At 43.1% G+C, this 24643-nt stretch overlaps 1 protein-coding gene across 9 annotated transcripts in view; it reads left to right on the forward strand.

Moving 5' to 3' along the window:
- Positions 1-23727, forward strand: part of LNX2 (ligand of numb-protein X 2) — an 83629-nt gene extending 59902 nt beyond the window's left edge. For 6 of the 9 annotated variants that reach the window (XM_072993731.2, XM_072993732.2, XM_072993730.2 and 3 more), the window contains 9 exons: positions 3078-3552; positions 6285-6532; positions 9887-10086; positions 12428-12796; positions 14652-14798; positions 15375-15552; positions 18336-18567; positions 19524-19682; positions 22238-23727. In XM_072993731.2, coding sequence (XP_072849832.2) covers positions 3158-3552; positions 6285-6532; positions 9887-10086; positions 12428-12796; positions 14652-14798; positions 15375-15552; positions 18336-18567; positions 19524-19682; positions 22238-22373 — 2064 coding nt within the window. In that variant the 5' untranslated portion in view covers positions 3078-3157 and the 3' untranslated portion in view covers positions 22374-23727. Of the gene's footprint in view, positions 1-3077; positions 3553-6284; positions 6537-9886; positions 10087-12427; positions 12797-14651; positions 14799-15374; positions 15553-18335; positions 18568-19523; positions 19683-22237 lie in introns of all 9 variants that reach the window. The other 3 variants (XM_078390008.1, XM_078390009.1, XM_072993735.2) reach the window with 2 other exon arrangements.
- Positions 23728-24643: the final 916 nt, after the last annotated feature.

Here is a 24643-nt window from a genome sequence, read left to right on the forward strand (position 1 = left end):
ATCCAGCACCACATTCAAAAGCACCAATTCTTCGGCAGTCAGCCTTCCAAATGGTCCAGCTCTCACTTCCATACATCACTACTGGAAAAACCATAGCATGGACTATGCGGACTTTTGTCGGCAAGGTGATGTCTCTGCTTTTTAAGATGCTGTCAAGGTTTGTCATCGCTTTCCTCCCCAAAAGCAGATGTCTTTTAATTTCGTGGCTGCTGTCCCTATCTGCAGTGATCACGGAGCCCAAGAAAGTAAAATCTGTCACTGCCTCCATATCTTCCCCTTCTGTTTCCCAGGAGATGATGGGACCAGTGGCCATGAACTTAGCTTTTTTGATGTTGAGCTTCAGACCGTTTTTTGCACTCTCCTCTTTCACCCTCATTACAAGGTTCTTTAATTCCTCCTCACTTTCTGCCATCAGAATGGTATCATCTGCATATCGAAGGTTGTTGATATTTCTTCCGGCAGTATTAATTCTGGCTTGAGATTCATCCAGTCCGGCCTTTCGCATGATATATTCTGCATATGAGTTAAATAAGCTGGGGGACAATATACAGCCTTGTTGTACTCCTTTCCCAATTTTGATCCAATCAGTTGTTCCATATCCAGTTCTAACTGCTACTTCCTGTCTCACGTATAGGTTTCTTAGGAGATAGATAAGGTGATCAGGCACTCCCATTTCTTTAAGGACTTGCCATAATTTGCTGTGGTCCATACAGTCAAAGGCTTTTGCATAGTCAATGAAGCAGAAGTAGATATTTTTCTGGAACTCTCTGGCTTTCTCCATAATCCAGCACATGTTAGCAATTTGGTATCTAGTTCCTCTGCCCCTTTGAAATTCATCTTGTACTTCTGGGAGTTCTCGGTCCACATACTGCTGAAGCCTACCTTGGAGGATTTTGAGCATAACCTTGCTAGGTTATGAATTCCATTACTCCTTCCCAATATTGGATTCAGATTCTAACTTGTTACCCAGTGTGTTTGTTTGATCTTTATTAGAACATATTTCTATCCTGCCTTTCCATTTATTAAACACCTACAGTGGTGGACAATAACATAGTATAACAATATATATAAAAAAGAACAGATGGCAAAACAATTATGTTAAAATGCAGACAGAACAATAAGCAGACGTCATCAGCCTGCATCATCAAGACTACATGCTATGATAGTGCACACGGAGTCTGACTGCTAATGTCTGTTACTGAGATCAGCAAGCAGGTAAACTTCTGATGTGTGCATTTGGATTCTGATATGCAGACTTGCAAACTGTCTAAAAAGCCTAAAAAGGAAAAGAAACAAATCCAAACCTTTGTGCACATGGGATGGCCGTGTTTTCTCCTGCAGTTAAACAGCAGGTTTGATTAATGGCATCACCCAATCTTTCCTGCACAATGGGAGCATTTATTTTGTGCTTGTCCATGAAACTAATTGTTTTTGTTTGAAGCATTTAGTACTCCCACAGTGCCACATATGCTCATGTGACTAAAAAACACATAATAGCACTGGGGCATACTTGCCATTGTGTGAAAATAAAAGCCTAGTGCTATGCATGTATTGCAGTGTAAGGGTATGGAAGGGATAGGGTCATGACTCTGCTATAACTGGGGGGATCCAGGGCAGCAAAAGAAGCAGAGAACGTGATATTAAAGCATTCCTTCCTGAATATTTACTATTAGTATTTTCAAAGCAATTCTCTCGCTCTTACAGCTTTCCAGGAATTTATCCCTGCTGAGGCTGAGGACTGATCTACAGTTTGTATAGATGTGCATAGCAAAACCCTGATGGCCCTTTCTAAGCAAACAAAGCTTTGGGACTTGGAGTTTACAGCAAGATGGGGAAGGATTGAACACATACCCTCACATTTTTCCTCTCAATTTTTCCTTTGAAAAAGGGAGTTTTTGTGGTTCTGACAAGCCACAAAAAGTGGAACTACGATAGATCTGGTACATGTATTTGAGTGTATGGAGCTTGTCCTCTGTTGCCTGCAGAAGAAGCATGAATTATGCAGAATAATAAAAGTTGCATGATGTTGTGTAAAGGAAAAGAAACAGGGCAAATTTCTGCAGCTCATATAACATACAGTGGTGCCTCGCTAGACAGTTACGCCGCATGACAGTTTTTTCACTAGACATTGACTTTTTGCGATCGCTATAGCGATTTGCAAAACAGTGATTCCTATGGGGGAATTTCGCTGGACAATGTTTGGTCCCTGCTTCTCAAACTGATTTTCGCTAGACAACGATTTTGACAGCTCTCTCCGCACTTGCAAAACGGGTGTTTTCAGGACCTAAGCTTCGCAAGACAGCTATTTAAACAGCTGATCGGCTTTCCTATGCCATTCTTCACTAGACAACTATGAGTCTTCCCCATTGGAACGCATTAAACAGGTTTCAATGCATTCCAATAGGGAAATGCTTTTCGCTAGACAATGATTTCACTAAACAGCGATTTCAGTGGAACGGATTATCATCGTCTAGCGAGGCACCACTGTATTTGGGTTGTAGGCATCACCTTTGTCTGGCCAGGATATAGATGTATGGGCTTTGGATTTAAATTTTCAGGTTCTTTGAAAAGAACATGGTATACATTACTGCCATGTCAATTCTCCCTTCAATTTTTCCAAATCTCACAGATGCCTTCATGGCCTAGAAAGTAGGGAAGGGGTCAGTCAGAGGACACCCAACATTTCACCAGTCCTTCTGCTGTGCAATGGCAGCCATTTTGGTGTTTTCAGGGTGCCTGGAAGAATGCTACCTTACAGCATGTTTGAGGACATGGGTAGGTTGGAAGTGGCATCCACCAATGGAAGGAGCCAAAGGAGCATTCATGATTCCCCCACGTGATTTGTGCTTCCCTGCAAAAATCTTGACCCCAAAATTTCAAGAGATCGACCTCTTGAAATTGACTTTGTGAAAGCCTTTGAGAATAAGTGGACCACCTTTTAGCGCTTCGTTCGTGGACCCAGCCATAGACCAGAAATTTCCTATATGAATTTGGAAGCATTTTAAGTATTGTTGCTAACCTTCTATTTTTAGCAGCCACTGTTTCTGTCAGTGATGTGTTTCTTTTAACTTTTTCAGAAAAATGACTCCTTGCTAAGCAATGCCAAAACCTCTACAAGTTCTCCACTGATGAGGGAGCCAGACCAGGTTGTGTTATAATGGGCACCACGAATGAAGAGATGGTTTCAGTGGAACAGAACTTGAACCCTCTGTGCTTTGAATGTGGGCAGCAGCACTGGACAAGGGAGAACCATTTATACAATTATCAAAATGACGTGGATGATGACTTGGTCTGCCATATTTGCCTTCAGCCCTTGCTACAGCCATTGGATACGCCTTGCGGTCACACATTCTGCTACAAGTGCCTACGGAACTTTCTGCAAGAGAAGGATTTCTGTCCTTTGGATCGCAAACGGCTCCACTTTAAGCTGTGCAAAAAATCCAGCATCCTTGTTCACAAACTGCTTGACAAGCTCTTGGTGTTGTGTCCCTTTTCTCCAATATGTGAGGAGGTCATGCAACGGTGCGACCTGGAGGCACACCTTAAAAACAGGTAAGCTGAGAAGGTTGTCCAAGTCAGATGGAAGATCTTGGAAGAGTTATCAATTCTCCTGATTCTCTTTTTTTTAAATTAAGGGGGGGGAAACAACCAGTTCTAAACTTTTCCCTCTCTGCATTTGAATAAAAACTAGATGTTGAAAATAATCTGTTAAAAATTAATTTATTGGCATAATTCTTCAAATTTTTTAGCAGCAATTTTTGAACAAATGCTGTTTTAGTCATTAAATAATCATAACTATACAAAAACAAAAACAACACTATTTTGGTGTTACATACATTGCTGATTGCAGTGGAAGACAGGAGGGCCTGGCATGCTCTGGTTCATGGGGTCACGAAGAGTCCTACACGATTTAATGACTAAACAACAACACATTGCTGATAATGTCTACAACCAAGTTTAAAAAACTGACTGAATGAATAATGTTTTTCCCCCTCAAAAACTTTGAATTTTTCACCCAAACCTTGCATTACATGGAAAGCGAAAGCTTTTTGCATGTGCTGCTGTTGACAAACCAAGCCCTGGTCTTTTCATTTCCATGTGGATTGATCTACAGATATGTCAAAAACACTGTGCTGTAGTTATATAACAAGAAACCTGATTGTTTTGGGTAGACAGGAATACCAGATATCACAGTACAGTACTTGTTCAGATGCTTGGGGCATCCTTTGAGTAAATGTATGGCATGTGCACAGTTTACCTGGGAGAAGATAAATGTAAGCAGGGATGTCATTGCCCTCATTAACACACCGCTATCAACACCTAGGGTGCTTTAGAGTTATTAAACTTATTTTCAAAGCTTGGGGGGGGGGAAATTTGGACTACCTCTTCCAAAATATATTTGCTACTTTGGCCATGCTGAGTGCGGGATTGTGTGAGTTGTAATCCGAAAAGGAACTTCTCCAAATTCTGTTCATTTTCCAAGGCACCCCTTCATGGTTTGTCATTATTGTTCTAGTTCTGTAGATGGAAAGTCACTGGCTAAATGTAGTCTTGATGAGAACACACCTGGTGAAAAAAATAAGCTTGGTAGTCACAAAGAATTCAAATCCGATTTATTACAATGAGCCTCCTGTAGGTAAGGTTAACATTGTGTTTAGCCCCATTGCTGAGGAATACGGATTGTCCAAAGCTAGCTTCAGTGAACCGTTGTCTGAATTCAAGGCTGAAGTCCACCTCCCAGATCCAAGGCCACAACTTTCACTATGACCACACAAAACTGGAACAGACTCAGCTGACCTCAGCATTGGAGACAGTCTGACTTCGGCCTGGCACTTTCCATTGACAAAATAAACTGCCTCGTTTAAGCATAAAAGCAAAGTGGAAATGTCAATGTAACCCTTTGGCAATTTTTGAGTGTGTGGTAAATCTGTGACCCAGTTTAACAAGGAGATTAGAAGAAAGAGGCACAAATGTAATTATTTCCTGGTCACTAATCAACCCCCCCCCCAATATTACGCTATTGCCTCATTAGCATCCCCTTGATTTACCACATTTTCAGGTTCAGCAGGTTCCCCTGAGAGCCACAGACTCCAGAAAGCACTTACAGTTCATCTTTAATAAACTACCCGAAGTTTTGGGTGGACTTTTAATTCCCAAGCATGCATTGTTTTAGAAACCTTCTAAATGTTTAATAGTATTTTGAGATGTGTTTTGCCAAAAGCTGCTGACTGAACAACGGGCTGCAGCTATTTGTCTGAATTTAGTTGACTTTTGTTTTCTGTTGCTTCATCAAAATAATACAAATTCAAAATATAAGGCTAGCAGCTCAGGATATGATGAAAGCTTCTCCAAGAATGCAGGCATTACAGATTAATTTATATGCTATGCCAGAGAGTATACTCTGTCCAGGTATACTCAATAAATACAAGTGAATACAGCACCACACCTACTGTAAGCTACAACCATAGTGGATGTTCATTCGCTCATTGTCCTAATTGATGGAGATATTTTTTTTTTTGGATCTCTGCATTCAGATCTGTTTACAGAATGCAGTGCACAGAGGGTTAGATTCAGACCAAAGTGTCTGAATTTAATTCCCATCAATTTCAGTGAGATCTCAGTCCAATTAATTGGACCCATTTGGACACAACTCATTATCTCAGTTGGGAGATAATGGTCCAATAGCAAGCTAGAGGCAAACCAAATTGCTCTCTCTAGGCTCAGATTAGGCAAGAAAGCAGCTTTGCATTTAGAAGCAGAGCTCCCTGAAGTATTAAAGGATATGTGATTATAACAGCATGACCTTTTCTCACTTCCTGTATTTTGCATGTTTGTTTTGTGATTGGGTGCCAAGGTTAAACATGGGCTTCTTGTGAAAGTTTGCATAAGCGGCCATTTTCGCTGTCTGTAGAGCGAAGAATCCATCCAAAAACACAACAGGGAGCCATTTTGAGCACCTGGTGGCCATTTTGAAAACCCGACAATCAGCTGTTTTGATTGTCGTAATGTGAAGAATTGGTTCCCAAAGCAGGGAACCGATCTTCGCAAAGTGAAAAAAAAAAAACATTTAAAATATCGTTTTGCTATCGCAATTGCAATCGCAAAAACATCGCCGTGAAGCGGATTTGTCGTTATACGGGGTAATCATTAAGCGGGGCACGACTGTACATTGGGGAAAGCTATACTGGATTGTACATTTGGAGCAGTAAGACGTTTTAATTGTGTTCAGGCTTGTTGTTATGTTCCCTGTTTTTGTAAAGACATGGTTGCATGTAATCTCCTAGGTGTCCTGGGGCTTCCCATCGAAGAGCTGCATTGGAGAGAAGGAAAAACAGCAAATTACAGGGAGATGCAGAGAGTGAGAATGAGAACAGCATGCTGGATCGCCCAAGTTCCCAGTCTCCTGATGCAGAGCATTCTGGGACGGGAGCAGCACCAGTGGAGCAGAACCTCACATCAGCAACTGTTCCAGTGTGGACAGATGAATCTGGCCTTGATAACCCTGCCTTCGAGGAGAACATGGGAGCTGACAGTATGTTCTATTTCTGTTTTGACACACTGTTTGACCCACCTGTCTTAAACCTTGGGATGTTTTAAAGGGAGATTTTATTCTTTCTTGCAAGTGAGTCATCACTTTTTTTCCAAATATTTATGTTTTCTCATTAGTGCTCAGCAATCTTCTGCTCACAACAATCTTGTGAACTAGATACGGCTACAGACCAAAGCTGAAAGTAATGAGTTACAAATAGCTAGTTACTTAGAATTAATTATTTTGTTTTTCCAGGGAAGACAAGGGAGCATTGCAGTATATTACTGTTGTAACTTAATGAGTGATAGCATCACATAGTTCAAGTGCTGCCTTATGTTGTATTCTTTGTTGCCCGCTCATGTTCTGTCGTGAATGTTGAGTTGCCAAACAAACAGAAGGGGTGTGTGTTTTGTACCACTGACTAATGGCTTATAACCTTCTCCTTCTCCTTAGCTTTGTCCTCCTTCTTGAAAGAACCCAAAGTGTCTGTTTTAGCTACTTTGGGGAAACAGGGTTGCTTTTTAACAATAACAACTAAAACAGCAAAGGCCTTGAAATGTGCTGGGGGAGATTGTTGTGGATACCCTGGACTGCCAGAAAGACAAGCCATTGGGCCCTAGATCAACTATCTCTAGAGGCAAAAATACTGAAGTCTGAGTCTGTCTTACTTCAGGCACATCATAAGAAGGCAGGATTCTCTGGAAAAAACAATAATGCTGGGAAAGGTGGAAAGCAGCAGGAAAAGAGGAAGACCCCAAATATGAAATGGACTGATTCCCTAAAAGAAGCCATAGGCTTGAGTCAACAAGAGCTGAGCAGGGCTTTTGAGGACAGGACATTTTAGAGATTGCTCATTCATAGGGTTGCTATAAGTCAGAGGTGATATGACAACACACATAACCAACAAGACAGTGAAATAGCTTTTGGATTCTTTGAGACTTGATTGTATGTGTGTAACAAATCTTTAATTTTCCAGGCGTTCAAGCCTTCCATGTTTTGATTACTTTAAGAAAATAGAAGTAACAGGCTTGAAGCACCATCTGCCAGCTTAATTGGTGCACTATTTTAAGCAGTCCAGATAACCATTTTAATTTATACATCTAATTAATCAGTTCACTAAACTACTTAGAGTTCAAATGATGGCCAGGAAAGAAGACTGAGAGACGAAACCTACTTTAAGGGACATCCAGTGGCATTAGTGGCTTTATTGGATTGAGCTCTCAAGAATAAAAGTATTTCCCCTGGTGACCTGTTCATCTCTTGAAATATTTATTCTTTAGGACCTCAACTCCCAGAATTCCTCACCTAGTCATAGCTATGCTGGTTGAAGGATTCTAGAAGTAAGAGTAGAAGACAGTAACTTTTCTTGATTCTGCTGGAATTTCAGATGTTAGCCATGTACAGTATTTGTGCACATCTCTGAATGGTGGCAGTGCTATTTTGAATGTTTAGAGTTTCAGTCTCATTCATTCATTCAATTGATTTTTGCCCTGCCTTTTTCCCTGAGAAAGGGACTCATTTTGTAACTCACCCAGAATTGGGCCAGAAAGTATCTTATCTGTTTGCTCTTTGTATCTTTTTCCTGTTATCTGTTGATTAATCTCAAGGATATACAGCTTCAGCGCCCCCAGCCAGGACTAGACGCAGGCCACATCCAGTTCAGAAATTGGGAGAGGGCCTTTTTGCCCAAACTGAAGTTGAGGTTTACTTCCAGGTTTTGTTTTGTTTTTTGGGGAGGGGAGAATCACACCTCACACAGAGACAGTCTGAAGGAAGGCTCTGTGCTTTGTTGTAGGAGCAGTGGTCCCCAACCTTGGGCCTCCAGATGTTCTTGGACTACAACTCCCAGAAGCCTTCACCACCACCTCTGCTGGTCAGGATTTCTGGGAGTTGAAGTCCAAAAACATCTGGAGGCCCAAGGTTGGGGACCACTGTTGTAGAGAACTGTTCTCCTGATGATTTCCAGAGTGGAAGCTTCCCTTTTCTGAGAAACATTTTTTCCAGTGGATGGGAATGTCTGCAGCTGCAAAATGAGGGCCTACAGGCTGTTGGGTTGCCCACCCTAATCTAGATGAACTACATGATCTCTGTTCATCTCTTGGCTACTCGATGGCAAGTTGGAGAAATGCCTCCTCTTGCACAACTTGGCCTACGGCCATTTCATTATCCAAGGTTTGCTTATATAATACAAGGATACTGGAGCCATTTCCACCACTACCCCAACCCTGGTTTTTCCTCAGTGAAGCACCTTGGCTTTCAGGTTGCATTTAGTATCACTAGATCAGGTAGTTCTTCCTCTGTGAGACACTATTGGTACACAAGGCAAATCCAAAGAGTTTCCTATCCAAGGCAGAAATCAAGATGCCTTTGCCCTCCAATTTCATGTACAAACAAAACTGACAATTGCATTTTACAGCAAGATACAGCGGTGCCTCGCTAGACAATGATAACCCATTCCACTGAAATAGCTGTTTAACGAAATCATTGTCTAGCAAAAAGCATTTCCCCATTGGAATGCACTGAAACCTGTTTAATGCATTCCAATGGGGAAGAATCGTCGTTGTCTAGCGAATATCGGCCAGAGGAAAGCCGCTTTGCAAACCTCCGATCAGCTGTTTAAATAGCTGTCTTGCGAAGCTTAGGTCCCGAAAACACCTGTTTTGCGAGCGCGGAGGGAGCTGTCAAAATCGTCTAGCGAAAATCGGTTTGCGAAGCAGGGACCAAACATTGTCCAGCGAAATTCCACCATAGGAATCACTGTTTTGCGAATCGCTATAGCGATCGCAAAAAGTCAATGTCTAGCGAAAAAACTGTCATGCAGCGTAACTGTCTAGCGAGGCACCACTGTAGGTGATGGAACAATGGCCTGCGCTGCACTTGAGGGAAGTGCTCTAATATAATGTGAGCAGGACAGATTGTGTGGTACACACAGTTCTGTCCTCTAACACGAGGAAGTAACCAGAGAGTTCAGGATGGAGGTTGCAGCTGCTGCTTCCCAGTATCTGCCACCTGAGACAATTCCTTCACTCTGCCTTATGGCAGGACTGGCCCTGTTGATCCATACTGTAAATCACTTGAATGTTAGCGCATTAAACATTTCAAATGTTTCCCAATAAAAAAGGGGTGGTAACTTTTTTTCCCCTGGAAAAAATTGTAATTTTTGGAAATTTTACATCTCTAGTACCAGCATTTCGCTTGGCAGATCACAAGTTGCATGAGCTTTTAATTTAATTTATTTATTTGATATCCATTATGAAATCCAATGTCCTTTTGTTTCTTGTCCAACTGTCCCTTTGGTTTTGTGGGGGGAAAGCCTATTTAGGGGTTATGTATTGTTTTTCTTTTCAAACTGGGCAGCAACCCATCACCCGCCAAGCTTGCCAGAAGGTGAAATCACCACCATTGAAATTCATCGATCCAATCCTTACATTGAGCTGGGCATTAGCATCGTGGGTGGCAATGAAACACCTTTGATCAACATTGTTATTCAAGAAGTGTATCGAGATGGGATTATTGCCAGAGATGGAAGGCTCCTTGCTGGAGATCAAATACTGCAGGTAGGTACCCAATTATATATTCTTCTTGACTGAATGTGTCCATAGCCTGGACTGTGCAGCATCACATCAAGTGAGTAGCAAGAGAAGAAGGCACTGTGAGTGGGAGTCACAATTTCCTGATTGGGCATCTCTGCTCCGGGCAAATGTTGGCACAGCAGTTTCTGGTTGGGAAAACATTATTAATCAGACAAAACAAGATTTACTATTTCAGTATCAATACCGGTGATTTATGTGGCTCTGGGAGTTTTGCATCCAATAACTGCTTCTGGTCCGTCACATCTTTCTGAACAAGGGAAGTCAGGCTAATTGTTCTGTCTTTGTTTTGTGAATGATGTGGAATGCTTTCTGTTCTTGGTAGCTTTTAGTGTCCTGAGAGGGTTGTTTTTTTTGTTTTTTGTTTTGTTTTTGGATCTTATCATAAACTGAGTGCAGTGGCGTGGATTATTGTTGATCACTTCAGGGGATAAGGTGGTAGGTCCTCTTATGGACTGAGAACTGGCTGAGAATCAGGAAACAGAGCAGTGAGGTGGCCAAGTTGCAGATGATATGAAACTTTTCCGGATGGTGAAGGCCAGAAGGGACTGTGAAGAGCTCCAGAAGAATCTCTCCAAACTGGGAGAATGGGCTACAAAATGGCAAATGTGTTTCAGTATAAAAACATGTAAAGTAATGCATATTGTGGCAAAAAATTAAAAACTTTATTTATCAGCTAATGGGTTTTGAGCTGTTCATGATGGATCAGGAAAGAGATTTTTGGTGTGCTGGTGGACAGCTCAATGAAAGTCTCAACCCAGTATGCGGCAGCAGTGAAGAAGACCAATTCCATGCTAAGGATCATTAAAATGGAGATTGAAAATAAAATGGCCAACATTATAATGCCATTGTACAAAACACTGGTAAGCAGCTCCTGGAGTATTGCATACAGTTCTGGTTGCCACACTTCAAAAAAGACATTGTGGAACTGGAAAAAATGCAGAAGAGAGCGACTAAAATGATGACTGGGCTGGGGCACCTCCCTCAAGAGGAAAGGCTACAGCGTTTGGGGCTCTTTAGTCTAGAAAAAAGGCACCTGAGGGGGGACATGGTTGAGACATATAAAATTATGCAGGGGATGGAGAAAGTGGATAGAGGGAAGCTCTTTTCCCTCTCACACAATACCAGAACCAGGGGACATCCACTCCAATGGAGTGTTGGGAGAGTGAGAACAGACAAAAGAAAATATTTATTTATCCAGTGTGCTGTTAGTCTGTGGAACTCCTTGCCACAAGACATGGTGATGACATCTAGCATAGATGCCTTGAAAAGGGGATTGGACAGATTCCTGGAGGAAAGGTCCATCACAGGTTACAAGCCATGATGGGGATGTATAATCTCCAGGCTTAGAATGGAGGTACTTCCAAATAACAGATGCAGGGCAGGGGTATCAGGAGACCGGTATCTAGTTGTCTCATGTGCTCCCAGAGGCACATGTGAGATACAGGAAGCTGGACTAGAAGCCTGATTCAGCAAGGCTCTTCTTATGTTATTACATTCTTATGACTTTTCCTCTAAATCTGCTGCCTCCTTCCCTTTGGTATGCAGACTGGTTCACATCTCTTGCCTCCTTTATCTTAACCATCTCAAGAGCAAGCTAAGCTAAACGTGGCTCTTGCTTGCTGCTGCACATTCAAGGGAGAACAGGCTGTCTTTTTAAGTCTGTCGGGGCTTAGAAGGAGATGCAAGATTTGGGGAAGCCTATTTGAGAAGTTGGGATCCAGGGACCTTGCAGACATGAATTGCCCAGGTTGATTACTCATATGGAGGACCCCAACCTGCTGGTAGCTATCTTATAATTGCCTTGCATGCTTCAAGAGCTTCTAGTGCTCCTCTCTTTGCTTTTTGGGCGAAATGCTGTTGAGCAGCCAGAGATAGCGATAGGAAAGGTAAAAGATACATCATGTGCCCATGACTACCAATGGCCGAGAATATACAAATGTTTCAGTTCACTTTTGATGGGAATTTAGCAAGCTATATTTTTTAGGTGATAGTGCGGTGGAAAGAACTTACAAGTTTTAAAAGAAACCAAAACTAGTAGATTCAAACATGAGCTTTAAGTGTTTGATTCATAAAGATCTGGGTTTGAATCTGTATTTTGTGATGTTAGTGCTCTCTCAGAGTGCTGTCCTCTGAAGATGTCGGCCACAGAGACTGGCAAAACGTTAGGAAGAACAACCTTCGGAACACGGCCAAAGAGCCCAAAAAACCCACAACAACCATTAGATCCTGGCCGTGAAAGCCTTCGCGAATACATTACCCTCTTGTTGCAAATTCCACTAGTCCTTTTCTGCTTCTTGTTTTTCAGGTCAATAATGTTGATATCAGCAACGTGTCTCACAACAATGCCAGAGCCATCCTTTCCCAGCCTTGTTCTGTGCTCCACCTCACTGTCCTCCGAGAGAGGCGGTTCGGGGGCCGGACTCACAACCACAGCGACAGCCCTCCCCAGCGAGAAGATAGTTTCCACGTGACCCTGCACAAACGGGACTCCAGTGAGCAGCTGGGCATTAAACTGGTGCGCAGAACAGATGAGCCTGGGGTGTTCATACTTGACCTTTTGGAAGGGGGCTTGGCGGCTCAGGATGGCAGGCTCTGTAGCAACGACAAGGTGCTAGCCATCAATGGGCATGACCTGAAGCATGGCACACCGGAGTTGGCGGCACAGATTATCCAGGTACACCTGAAGTTGGTCCCTTGGAGAGGGAGGCAGTCACAATCATTTGCTGACCTCTCTACTACTTTCTGGGGCTGGGAGAGCTAAACTCAGATCCTGGCATGCACTGCAGGGTTGTACATAGCTGTTGCTTGCAAGGGATCCTCTCCACACTAGAAAAAAGTGGGGGGGGGGGACCCTCTCAACCCCATTTACTTTTTAGTATGGATTTTTCCCTATGATTTTGGAGAGGAGATCCCTCCTGGAAGTTCTAATCTGCAGGTTAACATTCCAGTTTCAAAGAAAAGAAAATCTGTTCTTAAAAATAAACCATGTTCTTTCATGACTGCCCTCTCCAGATGTTTGAAATAACTTCCATTATTCCTGGCCATTGATCAGGCTTCCTGCAGGTGATACGAGTTATTTAAAACATCTGGAGGGCACCGGCTTGATTTACCCCTCTTGGTGTGTCACATAATTCAACCCTCCTGCTTGATGCATCAGGAATGAGATACGCTTTATGACAGTGCCAGCCTATGCCAACCTGAGCCATGCTTGTTGGGCCTGAGGTTGGGAACCACTGGCTACATGGAGCATCTCAAGGCTCTTTATATGTGCCTCAGGTCCCTCTGGGGTGTCCAGGGACCATAATTCTCCCTTAAAACAAAGTACGCCCCCTTTCCATGTTTTAGCAGTTGCTCATTTTTTAAAGTCACATGTGATTTTTAAAAAGAGTTTTGTCATTTGGAGGCCCTAGAGTAGTCCCCAGAGGGTCCTGCAGCGGGAGAAAAAGGGGACCCTGGAATGACGGGTTGACTTCCCCCTATTTCAGCCCTACAGTCTCAGTTTAGAGAAAACATTTCAACGTGTCATCTGCTATATACAGTGGTGCCTCGCTTGACGAGGATAATCCATTTCAGCAAAGTCCTTGTCAAGCGAAATCCTCGTCAAGCGAAATAAAAAAGCCCATTGAAACACACTGGAAACTGCTCAATGCATTCCATTGGGCTAAATACCTCAGCGTCCAGCGAAGATCCTCCATAGGGCGGCCATTTTCCGATGCCTGTGCAGTGAAAAATCCATACTAAAGCACAGCAGGCGGCCATTTGAAACCCAACAATCAGCTGTTTTGATCGTCATAATGTGAAGAATCGGTTCCTGAAGCAGGGAACCAATAATCGGGAAGTGAATTTTGCCCATTAAAAAATTGTTTTGCGATCACAAAAGCGATCGCAAAAACCTCATCGTCAAGCGGTTTCATCGTTTAACAAGGTAATTATTAAGCGAGGCACCACTGTATTGGATACACTTGCATGTGCTTCTTCTGGTCTTCCACCGTAGAGACTCTGTACTTGCCTGTAAGGAGTAGCACAGCTTCTCATATCAAAACTTCCTAGCTGGCGTATGTGGCGCATTTCAATGTTCACTGTCTGTGCAAGTTGAGAAACCTTCCATGTCTTGGTAAATTCTATGTAAGAAGGGAATGCTGCCTGTTAAAAGGCTTATGGAGATGCCCTCCATACCCTTGGGAAAAAAGGCCAAGGAGAACTTAACCAGCTGACCTGTCCGCCTCAAACAGGCCCTTCCTTTGTTAGGTGCCAGTATATTTATAGTTCCTGAGGACTGAGGAACTATAAATACATTGGCACCTAACAAAGGAGGCCTGAGGATTGAGTGTGTCTGCAGCAAACATTCTGCAAACTGGAAACTAAATTAATTTGTGCATTTTAGTCCAGTTTCAGACTATTGTGATTATTACCTGAAGAACTAAGCTTGCTGAATATTTTGACTGAGTTTTGGTTCTCATGGGTATCTGCTGTATGAGCTGGAAGGCTGATTGCACTCCCTGTCCCCATCTTCCATTTCTATTCTGCAGGCTAGTGGGGAGCGAGTAAGTCTGGCCATTTCCAGGCCAGCCAAGTCCCAAATGGTGAGCATCTTAAGAGACGGCGGAGGCAGTCATCCCTTCAGCCAGCACCAGTCGCATCAGCTTTATCACAGCAATAGGCCCAGCCCGCACAGGGTAAGCTGCTGGATCAAAGGGGAACCAGGCTTGGTACTATGGTTGGATGGCTTGCTGTTGTTTTTTCATCCACTGGATAGGATGGATGATTGATGAACACCTGAGTGGTGTCGGTCAATGACACTGATTATCCTTTTTTTTATTCATTGGCTGACTTATTTAGATAAAGGTAAAGGTTCCCCTTGACATTTAGTCCAGTCATGCCCGACTCTAGGGCGCGGTGCTCATCCCCGTCTCCAAGCCATAGAGCCAGCGTTTGTCTGTAGACAGTTTCCATGGTCACGTGGCCAGCGCGACTAGACACAGAATGCTGTTACCTTCCCACCGTGGTGGTACCTATTTACCTACTCACATTTTACATGCTTTTAAACTGCTAGGCTGGCAGGAGCTGGGGCAAGTGATGGGAGCTTACTCCGAGAAAGTTGATGAAGGTAATCAGGATCTCTGTTATTATTGGTGGTAGAGAAGAAGTGAAGGAAGAGGCCATACGTTTATGTGTCCCTACATGGTTTTCAGATCAGCCTGACTTGACTGTCTGCCTAAAAGATAAGAATAACACTGAATACCTGTTTCCAGGACCTTTCCCAGTGTGTCACTTGCCAAGAGAAGCACATAATGGTGAAGAAAGAGCCTCACGAGTCCCTTGGCATGACAGTGGCAGGAGGCCGAGGAAGCAAAAGTGGAGAGCTGCCCATCTTTGTGACCAGTGTGCAACCTCATGGCTGCCTGGCGAGAGACGGACGGATCAAAAGAGGTGGGAGTGGAATGAACCTATGAGATGCCTTCTTGGCAGGAAGCACTCAGTCTCACATAGACCCCAATGAAATGCATGGGGAGCACCCTTCACCTGACTTGTTTCCCTTTTCCATTGCCACAGGGTTTAGATAAGAGAGGTTCCAACGGATGGGGCCTTACCGTACAGTGTGAATCTGGTTTCCCTGCAAAAATTTGTGTAATCATTATACAAATATACCCCTTGTACTTGTACATTATGGTAAAGCAGGGGTGGATAGAAAGTAGGTTGAGATCTCTCTCCAGTATACAGTATTTTTCAAAAGAAAATTATTTATTTAAAATATTTTTACCCCACCTTTCTCTTTATAAAGGACTCAAGGTGGTTTACAACAATGAAATACAATATTTAAAGCTGAAAACAATGACTAAATGAGTAAATTGGTGGTTAACATCATTAAAAGTTGTTTAGCAATATATCTGTGAAGATTCTCAGTCATCCAGGCGTGGTTATCTGGAAGCTGAGTCATGGCAATTGGACTTCTTTCTTCTTAGGTTGAAACATTTTGCTACTCATCCAAGTAGCTTCTTGAGTCTGAAGAGAGTTGGTAGGAGATCCCTGATATATCCTCCACATTGGTTTCACTTCCCCCTGGTCTGAATAGGCTCCTTAGAAGGAGAAAGGACTGGGGGTGAGGGATAATCCCATTTTTGCGTCCTTCTCCACTCATTGTCATGGGTCGTTAACAGTCATTAACAGTGGTCTTTCTGGTGTATGTGGTCCTTATCTTTCTGGGGATGGATGAAAGAGCAGCATGATAAATAGGAGACAGACTGCATCTAAGACCTCCACACCTGTTGAGTGAGGGATTATCTATATGCACATGTATACCTTTCCTAACCCCTCTCTCAAACCTATCTTGGTCTAAAATCTTGGTCATCAAATGAGTGTCCTTTGTCCTTCAAATGAAGGAACACCACTGTTTGTGGTCCTGAGCTGTTGCCCCACCAGAAAAACCACTGTAAAATGTAACATCTGCAAACTCTGGTCCCCCTCAAGTGTTCTGAGCTTCACGTTAAAGCTTGAAGGGTACAAATAGTGGGCATAGCAATCACTTTTCTTATCCAGCACCATCAACATTTCCTTTCCAGGCATATTCTGCACACCTGTAAAGCTGATGGCCATATTCACAATTGTTTATATGTTGCAGCAAGAGGTGGGATTTAGGGCCAAGAACGTCCCCCCATGCCCTGAAAAGCCATATTCTGTGGTTGAATTGTACAAAAATAAGCATGTGTCTGTATATCTTGCCACTTCTTCTAGATTTGCTTGTCATGGGCAAAAGACAAGGAGCTGTTCAGTGCTAGAGATGAATTGTTCGTATTTTGCATAGTCACCAACAGTGGCGCAAGCATAAAAATACATAATCTCTCTTAGAGTTGACTGGAAATTTAGCAGATTGGGTTTGCATGATATGATCTAGTGGCAAGCAAGATCCTCCAAGCTTAAATAGGATCAGCTTAGTAAAAAGATGGACCATTTCCTCACTTCATTCCTCATGACTCAGTGGTTAAATGGCGGTACTGCAGGCCAAACTCTGCTCACAACCCACATTCATCCAGCCTTCCAAAGTTGGTAAATTGAGCGCCCAGCTTGCTGGGGGGTGGGGCTGGGTGGGTAATGTGTAGCCAGCCTAATTAAATTGTAAACCGCCCAGAGAGTGCTCTCAGCACGATGGGGCAGTATATAAGCAGCACACTTTGCTTTTTGCTTTTTTGCTCATTCCAATGAAAATACAGTGGTGCCTCGCTTGACGACATTAATTCGTTCCAGCGAAATCACTGTAGAGCAAAAACGTCATAAAGCGAAATAAAAAAGCCCATTGAAACGCATTGAAAACCGTTCAATGCGTTCCAAAGGGCTGAATAACTCACCGTCCAGCGAAGATCCTCCATAGGGGCGGCCATTTTCACTGCCTGTAAAGCGAGGAATCTGTCCAAAAACACAGCAGGGAGCCATTTTGAGCAGCCGGCGCCCATGTTGAAAACCCGACAGTCAGCTGTTTTGATCGTGAAGAATCGGTTCCCGAAGCAGGGAAACGATTGTCGCAAAGTGAAAAAAAACCCATTAAAACATCATTTTGCAATCACAATTGCGATCGCAAAAACATCGTCCTGAAGTGGATTCGTCATTATACGGGGTAATTGTTAAGCAGGGCACAACTGTAACTGCTTATTTCCAGGCCAGGCTGCATTAAGCTTATTCCATCCCTCTGAATACCCAAACTTTACCTCTTCCCCTTCTGCAGTCCTCTGCCCCACTGCTTCCTGGTCAACTTCCTTACATCACTGCCATTGGGACCCTGGTAGAAGCTGTTTTCTCAAAGACACTTTAGCCCAGAAATACAACTAAGGGAACATTGCCTACAAACAGCTCATGGATAATATAGTTTTCCTCAAAGGTTATTCATACTGCACCCAAGAAATACGCAAGCTTAGGTTACTTTGCTTACAGATAGCTCCTGGGAAACATCGTTTCATCAGGGGTCCCTGACACTGCAGCTCAGAAATACAAGCTTGGGTGATATTGCTTGTGGATAGCACCTGAGAAATGTAGTTTTCAAGTCCAGGAATGCAAGTCTGGGTATCGTTGCTAGCAGGATGCTGCAGGACACCGTGTTTGCCCTTGCAGTACTATCTACACCAGCTTCTAGGTTGCAGATTCCAGTTAGAAGGAGAAAACAGCACCGTGATGTATCTCCATATTGAAGTCATGAGTTTATGGACCATTTACTTTCTCCCTAGGTGATGTTCTGATGAATATTAATGGCATTGATCTGACCAACTTAAGTCACAGCGAGGCCGTGGCCATGCTGAAAGCCAGCGCGGCCTCCTCGGTGGTTGCCCTCAAAGCCTTGGAGGTTCAGATCGCAGAAGAGCAGCCCCAGGCAATGGAGGAGCAGCCCAGCACCATCAGTGAAAATGAATACGATGCCAGCTGGTCGCCGTCATGGGTGATGTGGCTTGGACTCCCAAGGTAGGGCTTGTAAAACAGCTAAACACCTAACAGGCTCATTTGTGGTTTTCTGGAGGTATTTATTTTGGTTGGTTTTTGAATACCCTTCAGTTCATTTCCTAGTTGAGTCACTGTAACATTTTATGTATTTCCCAAGTCTTTAATATGATTTGATGCCACTGGAGAACTAGTATGGTATAAATGGTTTGAATATTGGGCTAGAACTTGGAAGTCCGTGGTCCAGATTCCACTGTGCCATGAAACTAACTGAGTAACTTTGAGATGGGCACTCTTTTCTCTCAACCTGTCATATGCTACACAATTCTTATGAGAATAAAAGCGGGGGAGGGGGAGGGAGAATCCTGATTTCCCCCGCCCTAGATTCCAAATGAGTTATTTTAATTTTTTTTTAACCAATGATAATTTTCTCCCCAGTGTTCTAATTTTTTACCAGTGTTGCAAGAAACTGAGAGAGCAATGCTTCTCTTTAGCTTTGATTGTAGAACACTAGGATGAGTCAGCAGAGTGTTTTAAAGAGATTTTTTTAAAAAAGCAAAGGGAAAATAAGTTAAAATGGAAATCTATTGCACAAAATAAAGATCAGTTTTTAAAGTAAGTTGTAAAAGTAAATTGCTATCTGAACAGTAGCTTTGTGGACTATTTAACCTTGATTAAATCATTCCTCTTTCCTGTTCAACTGACTGGTTACTTACCTTAGAGAATTGTGAAGACCTGGTGTGGCCACATAGAAATGATTACTGTTTTCTGTTTGTTTGGGTTTTTTTTTCTAAATTATTTAATAATTTTCTGGTTGAAGAGTTCTGGGAGTCATATCCTCCCAAAAGTAGCTTTTTTTGAGCTTTGATCATGATTGAATTTACACATGCAGGTGGGTGTGGACAGTTTTATTGCAAGCCTTTGAAGCACTGACTACAAAAAATATGGGTTATCCTTCCCCCCCCCTCCTCTTTCCTTAGCTGCCTGCATAGCTGCCATGATGTAGTTCTACGGAGGAGCAATTTAGCAAGCTGGGGCTTTAGCATTGTTGGGGGCTATGAGGAAAATCACACAAACCAGCCTTTCTTCATAAAAACGATTGTTCTGGGAACACCAGCGTATTTCGATGGAAGACTCAAGTAAGCTATACTATTTTCCTGTTTTCATATGCGTCTGAAACAAGGAGGTGCAATAGCCAGACTTAATAAAGGATCATAGAAAAGTGAAGTTGGAAGGGGCCTATAAAGCCATCAAGTCCAACTCCCTGCTCAATGCAAGAATACATTCAAAGTATGTGAATCTAAAAATTCATTGTCCAGACAATGTACATGTTTGTGATCTAAATGTGTTATTATGCAAATTTATAATGTTGTCATGGCACATTTATTGACGTGTGATCACCCTTTTTTCTGCAGTGTACTTGGATAGATAGATGCATAGATATAAGGAATGTAATGTGATATAATGTAACAAAGCTTATAATAAAATATATAAATCTATGGGATACCCTGTTTTCCCCAAAATATGACCTAACCTGAAAATAACCCCTAGTATGATTTTTCAGGATGCTCGTAATATAAGTCTTATCCCAAAAATAAGCCCCAGTTAAGTGAAACCCTGCCCTCCACCATCGTGCAGCAACCAGAAGAAGATGACATGACTGTATTTGAATCAATGTAGATTGTTGTACATGAAAAAAAATCCCCTGAAAATAAGCCCTAATGCATTTTTGGAGCAAAAATTGATAGAAGACCCTGTCTTATTTTCGGGGAAACATGGTAGTATGTTGTTTGATGGCCAACACACACACACACACACACACACACACACACACACACACACACACACACACACACACACACACACACACACACACACACACACACACACACACACACACACACACACACACACACACACACACACACACACACACACACACACACACACATTGCATCACAATTCCGAAGACACTATGCTTATGCCAGCATGTACATTTCCAAACTCTGAATCATGCAACAGGAATTTTTTGGGCTTTCTTTGTGTTTAGGATCCAGAGCCTTATTTTAATAAACAGAAGGGACTGGTGGGTTAAATATTCATCACTGAGACTGACACGCACTCTCTGGCTCCAAGGTTGGCCAGGCTTAGGATAAACATAAACAGAACCCTGCTGGATGAGGCCAAAGCACTCTGTCGTCCAGCACATTGCATCAATGCGTCCAAGATTGCCATAAGCAATACATGACTAACTTTCCTGCCAGTGTTTTTCCACCTGCAACTGGTGCACAGTGGCATTAGGCGGCTTTTGCTCCAGAAGGAGCTTGTAACTTTTGTGGCCACTAGGCATCCGTGGGCCCTCCCTCTGTGGGTGAGCATCACCCTGTCCATGGACAGCGACTGTGATGGTGACATCTCCCACAGCCATTACAGGGGAATTAAAAGCTCTCTATGCCCCTACCAGGCCTCAGCAATCTCCTTCATCATGAGGAAGCTTTTGGAAGCTACAGAATGGAGGAGGGAACTCTGGGGGGAACTCTGAGATCAGGACTGGCGACAGCCATTTTTAAGCACCTCCCTCATTCTCCCCAGAAGGCTGCAGCTGATGACATCATCACATTAAAATTGCACAGCTGAATTCTAGTCTCCATATCTTTGGGGGTGGGGGATTGGCTGTTTTGCCTCTGACAATGATAGATACCATTGCATTTTACGAAAGTAACATTGTTTTTATGACACACAAGAGTACAGTAGCAGTTGCTATTTTCTTGTTCTTAAAGTGAGGCACCCATGTTAAAAATAGCTTTGAAATTAACACGTAATGGCCCAAATCCTGCTGGAGGTATCTACCAACAAAGGTCTAATTACACGAGGAGTCTCGGTGCAGTGGTTAAACTGCAGTACTGCAACCAAAATTCTGCTCACAACCCAGGTTCAATCCCAGGTAGCTGTTTCAAGGTTCAATCAGCCTGCCATCCTTCCAAGGTTGGTAAATTGAGCACTCAGGTTGCAGGGTGTGTGCACAATGTGTGGCCTGCCTAATATAATTGTAAACCACCCAGAGAGTTCTTTGAGTGCTCTGGGGCGGTATATGAGCAGCACTCATTGCTTTTGCATGCATCACACAATTGGCATGTATCCAAGAATGAAAGTGACAACAGCTTAGTTAGTGACAACTCACTGCTATAATTTACAGAATTACACCAGCATAAATTCCCAATTGGATTCTGCCCACTGAGAGGTTAGTCAGGCTTAACCTTTTCAAGCAATTCAAATATTCTTTCCATGCCATTCTTCCTGAGTCTGTGTTGGGATATAACATCCATGATCCCCCAGCCACCAGTGCAAATACATTCAGATTAATTTTTAATCTGAATTTTTAATTTGTTAACTCATGTTAAAAACGCTTACAGCTAAACCAAAAGAGGGGAATTGGTGGCTGTCCAGATATTGATGGATTCCAGCTGCCATCAACTTTAGTTACCATGGTCAGTAGTTATAATGTACAGTAGTTCAACTGTATATGGAGAATGATAGGTTTCTTGCTCTCTGATCAGATGTTCTCTGGATGGATTAATCCAGCCACAGAGCATAATTCCATTAGGGAATTATGCTGCAACATTTTTGGATGCTGTAACATTTTTCATTTTACTGAACTTCATGGGCTTTCCCCACTCTCTGTTTCTCTCCCTAGATGTGGTGATATGATTGTTGCGGTCAATGGACTTTCAACCGTGGGCATGAGCCACTCAGCACTGGTTCCTATGCTGAAGGAGCAAAGAAGCAAAGTCACGTTGACAGTTATCTGCTGGCCAGGAAGTCTAGTATAGACGTGCATAATGACACCATTTTGGTTCAAGCAGCTTAGTTTTTTCTAAATGGCTGGTTCAAAATCCTCAAGCAAGCTGTATTTTCTTTTCTTTTCTACTACTGTTGCAGCTGGTAATAAAGCTGGGCCAAAAACTGCTACCTGGGAGATGAAGGTTCTCAACGTCATTACGTGTTGTCATTCCATCTTGAAACAGCCACCGTCTTCCCATAGTTCTTGTGCTTCTGCATCATTTTTCACATGCTGACACTCGGATCATCCATCTACACCTGCACACTTTGTGATCTGGGGGTGCTTAAAGAAGTCAGGGTTCTCAAGGATAGGGAGACTTGGGGAGCAAGTAAGAAGCGGTGCTTCCCCCCCAGTATTTCTGGGGTTGGGGCTGCCCAGTCACAAGCCAACTATGATCTAGGAAGTGGTAGTGTTTCTTTGCACCTAATCAGTATGCTAACAGGCAGGTATGCCAGATGTTCCTCTGCGGTTAGGAAGTGATCCACATATATGAGTAGGATCCGAGAGCAGGGGTGAAGGTTTCACAAGCATCTGACATGCCGTAACTTCAGTGGTAGCTCCAGCACCCATAAATAATGGTTGCCATTCTGTAAGGTATTTTCCACTCCAGATTTGTAGCCACCTTTGTTTGGGAGGGAAACGTCTGAAAGCACCTCTTGTGTTGCTACAGTACACTCCTGATGTTACTATTCCACAAGGGAGTGCTCCCAGAAGTTGTCGCTGTCCCTCACATTCCCTTTGGAGGTGGGGGCAATGCCATGCACTGTGTCTGCTACATGGAAGCTTGAGGAAACAATCCCAAGTGGCAACCACCATCATAACAATTGTTGCACATGAGAAGAATAGACCTTGTAGGTTTCCCCCATTGTATGGAATGATTCCACCCAACAGCCAGCTATCGGTGTCATCAGGAAATGGCATTGTAGGCATGGGAACCTTTCCCAAAAAGGAGTGGGGAGTCATTAAGGTGAACATTGCCCCATGTTATGGCCACTGACCTGCCAAAGCATGTACTATAGCAGATACCATGTCAAGAATGCAGGGTCTCAATGTACCCCTACCTTCGTCTAGTTGGCAGTCCTGTGTTTCCTTGTCGAGCATGACAGCAACTTTGTAAGAGCACCCACCATATTATCCAGCAACAGTGTCGGCAACAGTCCCAAGGCTGTGGCTGCACTCAGTGTTACGGCACCTGGCATGCACAAGTGCACAACCAGTCTGTGCATAACAACGTGGATTCCTCCCTGCATAATCTGTGCTGTGCAATGGGTGAGGTTGTGTATTCTTTCTTATAAAGGAAATCCAAATCCTGTAACCTAATAAATTATGAAAAACTGCAAGTACATCTGTATTTTGCATAATTTATTCTGCTGCGGTAGTTGTAGAGTAAGTCATGGAACCATGCAGTACCATAAAGTCTCAGACCTCAGGAACTAGGGCTGAATCTGGGCCTCCAGGGGGTCCCAGTTTGATACTTCAGACTCTCTTTGATGGCTACACCCTTTCCCCCCCCCATGATGATGCTTTTGAGTGTCTCCCCAGTTTTGTATGGGTGTCTTTCCAATACCTCCCCTAAGGCTTAGTTACTGGAGATAAGAACTGACATATACTAGTATTTTGTCCCCCTCTTTTGTCTACTGACCTGTTCAGTGCTTGAAAGCAATAACTCACCAAAAATAAGGAAAGAAAGAAAATGTCTCTTGCTCTGAAGGAAGTTTTTCATAATTCCCCAGATCTTTGGCCCTGGAGATTCTGTTCAGTCCCTTTCTACCAAAAGTTACCTTAAACACTAATAAATCCTTACTTGTCCAGATGTTGGTCTTTAACCTTAAGGGCTAGAAACTTAGCTTTCTTCAACTGAAGTGGTGACAGTGTTAAATTCAGTGCCCAACACCGATGTTTGGAGTGCAGGACTGTCACAGGATATCCAGAAGTGGTACAGCTCCTTCATGGAGGCATTGGATGGCTTCCAGTGCCCTGTTTAGATAGGTGCTGGTGCAGTCATTATATATAAGTGGCTGTTCTGCGACAGAATGTTCCTTGTTTCAGGAGTACAGGGTATGCCACAACGTTTCTGTTTACTAAAGTAGGCAGAGCCAAAACTTTTCCAGGCTAGTAGCATCCTGGCAAAATTAGCCTAATTGGTGTAATTTTAATTTGTCCTTAGCAGTTTCTGAAAAGTGGAATGGAATGATAATCTAGATATAGTCAAGTTTCCATTTCCCCCAAAACAGCCTTGTTGGCAGTTCCAGCTGTTTC

This window comes from Pogona vitticeps, chromosome 3, assembly GCF_051106095.1.
Source record: "Pogona vitticeps strain Pit_001003342236 chromosome 3, PviZW2.1, whole genome shotgun sequence".
NCBI classification, from domain to species: Eukaryota; Metazoa; Chordata; class Lepidosauria; order Squamata; family Agamidae; genus Pogona; species Pogona vitticeps.